The following is a 3344-nucleotide window of genomic DNA, read 5'->3' as shown; positions in this document are numbered from 1 at the left end:
CCCAACAATTAGTTGGTTATATATAGCTCCGAGAGGATGAAGAATTCTCAGAAAGATTAGACCAATTATGAAAAGATGGAGAAGATTGTGGCACCCTGGGTTGATAATGTGGATATTAAGATGACATTTAATGGTTACCAAACTCAGAGACAAGTATACGATGATTTTTGCATCTGCAATGTAATGTGGCTCTTTCTGATAAATCGATTATATTTCTCCTATTTTGGCCGCCAATACTCTACAACAATATGGTCGAAATGCATGTCAGGGATTCATGGGGTTTACCTGTATCTGTTATCAAGCTTCGGAACCACTATGTAGATATTACACAAGGCAACTTCACCTCACAGTTACAGGTCCCACAGTATCTGCTCGTCAATCTTGCTAAGAATTGAATCATCCAGACGCTTCCAAGTTTTAATCCTTCTCACACCCAACCATGAATTCTTTCCCTGATCCAGCTCGACTGATATGACCCTTGCCCTTCTTTGCCAGCCTATTCTACCATAAGCATGATACCCAGATCCTCCACCATAACAAAACCAAATACCCTCAATTACTCCACAGAAGTCGTTAAGGTGATCATGCCCAAGGAAAACTGCCTTCACATCACCCATGGATACTAATGTCTTCAGGACACCAGAATTATAAGAAGAACAAGCAACTGCTTCTTGATATTTCTCGACGTATTGCTTATACCAAAGGTCTCGAACTTCAGGAATTGGGATGTGAAAAAAGGCCAATGCTGGTGGAGCTGAGATGCTGGCCAGTGGATTGTCATGATCTTTGTCCTGTTTACGAAGTCTAAATGATGGAAATGCCTTTCATGAGAAATGAAACTATGAAAATAGAAAATGAACCTGAGACATGCACGTGAAAATCTATTAACGATGAAAATCCCTAAGCTAGGTTGACGTTAACAAAAACTCTATTTGTAACACTTAACCAGTCCCTATTCCCAGTATAAGAAAATGGTATGGACGAACCACGCTAGGAAATATTGAGGTAGCTCAGGAAGGAATCTACTTTTACTTAGCACAGATTTTTTCCATAACATAAGAATGACAGGTAAAACTAACTTTTCTGGTTGGAAGATTTTTACGGTGGAGAACTGCTAGGTAAGAAGGAAGTAGTTAACTTCTACCTTTTATATCCCCTACGGTAGGTACCAAAAGAAAAAGAAAGAAGAGTAGCATTCATACCTGAGAATTTTCTGAAATGCTACGAAGCCACGGAAGTTGAGATTCTTTGATCCATCCATAACCTCGTCTTCCATCAACTATAGCCCTGTCCCCACTATCGAGAAAGAAGAGATTAAGTATGCTGGTGTTGAATAAATTTGAACCCGGTGCCCCATATACGTCAAGATTATAATTCCCAGATCCATCAATATCTGACACTACACCTCCTAAAGGATTGACCTGAGAAACAGAATAGTCCATAAGGGAAATGAAAGACATCAGCTCTTCACGTGTTATGGTAGATTCTTGGTCATGGTTTCCCAAAACTGCAGCCCAAGGAAGTTTAGAGTGCATAGCAGGTCCAAAAGCTCCAACCAGAGATTCAGCCGCATCAGCAGTGCTCTGCCCAAATATATTATCCCCTAGTGGATCAATTCGAAATGTTCTTTTAATTAGAACCATATATTCAACCAAGACATAAAGATATAAAACAGGGGTACGAAGTATCTTGTGCCAATTTGGTAACATCGTATAGCATTAAAAGTTAAAAAAACGGTGACCAATAGCTGACACCAATGTGGTTAACCAATCACCGAAAACTAATTATACAGAAAACCAAATAAGATAATGCTCTCTTCCGTCAAGAAGATGTGGACTGCTCAGTCTAAAATTTCAGTCACAAACTCATAAATAAAATCCTAATTGCTTTAACATTAATTCAGTGGCAATTTTCACTATCTTATATTGTAAAGAATGATTTGTACTAGTTAATCAAATTTGAAGAGCAAAGTTTATACTGCGTTTATTTCTGTCCGAGGCTATACGTACAAGGACACTCCATTTCAACAGCAACAGAAGATCCAAGTTAATTGTACTCATCAGTCCTCACTTACTGTAGTCACATTAGCAAAATGATCATAGATACCATCTACTACTAATCTTTGAACAACGTATGAGATTGTATACCTTCTGGTATAGATACTAACAACGATTCAAGAAGCTACCTTAAGATTTCGATAATGCAAAATAAACTTCTGCTACTTCTAAAGGCAGCAAAACTGAAGAATACATACAAATCTCCAATTTCTCAAGTTTTTATGAAGTCTTCTAGGTGACTATGGGTGTCGAGTCAATGATTACCAACAAAAAATGAGCAATCAACACTCATTAAATCAAGTCAACAGTCCTAATCATCATCATAAAAAAAAGAAGTGTTCCTTCAAGTATTTTTCTTTCCATATAATGTGGTAAATGCATGTTACTAATGTCTAGAAATTAGCATTAATAACACATTAAAATAACTAAAAACTAATCAAAAACTCAGTTTTCAATCAAACATTCCTCAGATTGCAATTAATATCTTGTGTAATCTAACCAAAGATCTTGATCTCCAACATAAATACTCAACTATTTGTTGAGAAAATTACTAATAAAGTAACTGAGAAGAAGATACTTAGCACAAAATAATGTTGCTGATGTTGCTGCACAGAGAATGTAGAGGCAATATCGCCTGCCACTCCTCTGAGATGCTACAGCAGTTGGCGAGTCACCTCCAGGATACAACTACAGTTAGTACCCCTCAATGTAGCATACAATGAGGGTACCCTTAGAGCTTGGCCGAACTTAAAACAGTAGAAGAGATGTTTATAGAAAAACTGAGGGAGAGTAGAAGAGATATTTCTCTGTGGTATGTCTTATGAGATTACAACTACTCTCTTATATAGTGTTTGTGTAGTTACAAACAAGAAAGAAAACCCATGCGTATGACAGGAAAAACTGGTTATGTTGGGTTAAAGATAGTGCAAGAAAAGTTGTTTTGACAGGCATGGAGCAGTGTGTTGCTGCCAAGCCAAATACGTACATACAAGAGAGCCAGGACAAAACACGTACAGACAAAGAAGCCAAGACAAGCACGTTCAGACAAAGAAGTCAGGAGAAAACTCGTGCAGACAAAAAAGCCAAGACAAGCACGTTCAGACAAAGAAAAGATTCTTCTACTTGTGTGGAAAACACGTACCAAAAAATTTCAGCAAAAAGATAGGATCTAATGAACCCACACCCACACCCACACCCGAACCCGAGCCCGAGCCCGAGCCCGAGCCCGACCGACCGACCGGACGGACGGCGGCGGCGTGCGTGCTTCTGTGCGAAGCACCGCGCGTA

General features: G+C 38.8%; 1 protein-coding gene across 1 annotated transcript; it reads right to left on the bottom strand.

Annotated features, from left to right (window-relative positions):
- Window positions 1-350: 350 nt before the first annotated feature.
- Window positions 351-1643, bottom strand: LOC113295840 (probable inactive purple acid phosphatase 28). Its single transcript, XM_026544171.1, has 2 exons — window positions 1203-1643; window positions 351-821 (listed from the first exon to the last, which is right to left on the bottom strand). The coding sequence occupies exons 1-2, from the start codon at window positions 1641-1643 to the stop codon at window positions 351-353; spliced, it is 912 nt and encodes a 303-aa protein (XP_026399956.1).
- Window positions 1644-3344: the final 1701 nt, after the last annotated feature.

This window comes from Papaver somniferum, chromosome 7 (genome assembly GCF_003573695.1).
Source record: "Papaver somniferum cultivar HN1 chromosome 7, ASM357369v1, whole genome shotgun sequence".
NCBI classification, from domain to species: domain Eukaryota; kingdom Viridiplantae; phylum Streptophyta; class Magnoliopsida; order Ranunculales; family Papaveraceae; genus Papaver; species Papaver somniferum.
Note: the sequence above shows the minus strand (reverse complement) of the source record. Positions and strands in the feature narration are given on the sequence as shown.

Coding starts and splice junctions, on each gene's coding strand:
- LOC113295840 (XM_026544171.1), bottom strand. CDS start 1,643: ATGGTTCTAATTAAAAGAACATTTCGAATTGATCCACTAGGGGATAAT. Junction 822..1,202: donor GCATTTCAGAAAATTCTCAG/GTATGAATGCTA, acceptor TTCTCATGAAAG/GCATTTCCATCATTTAGACT.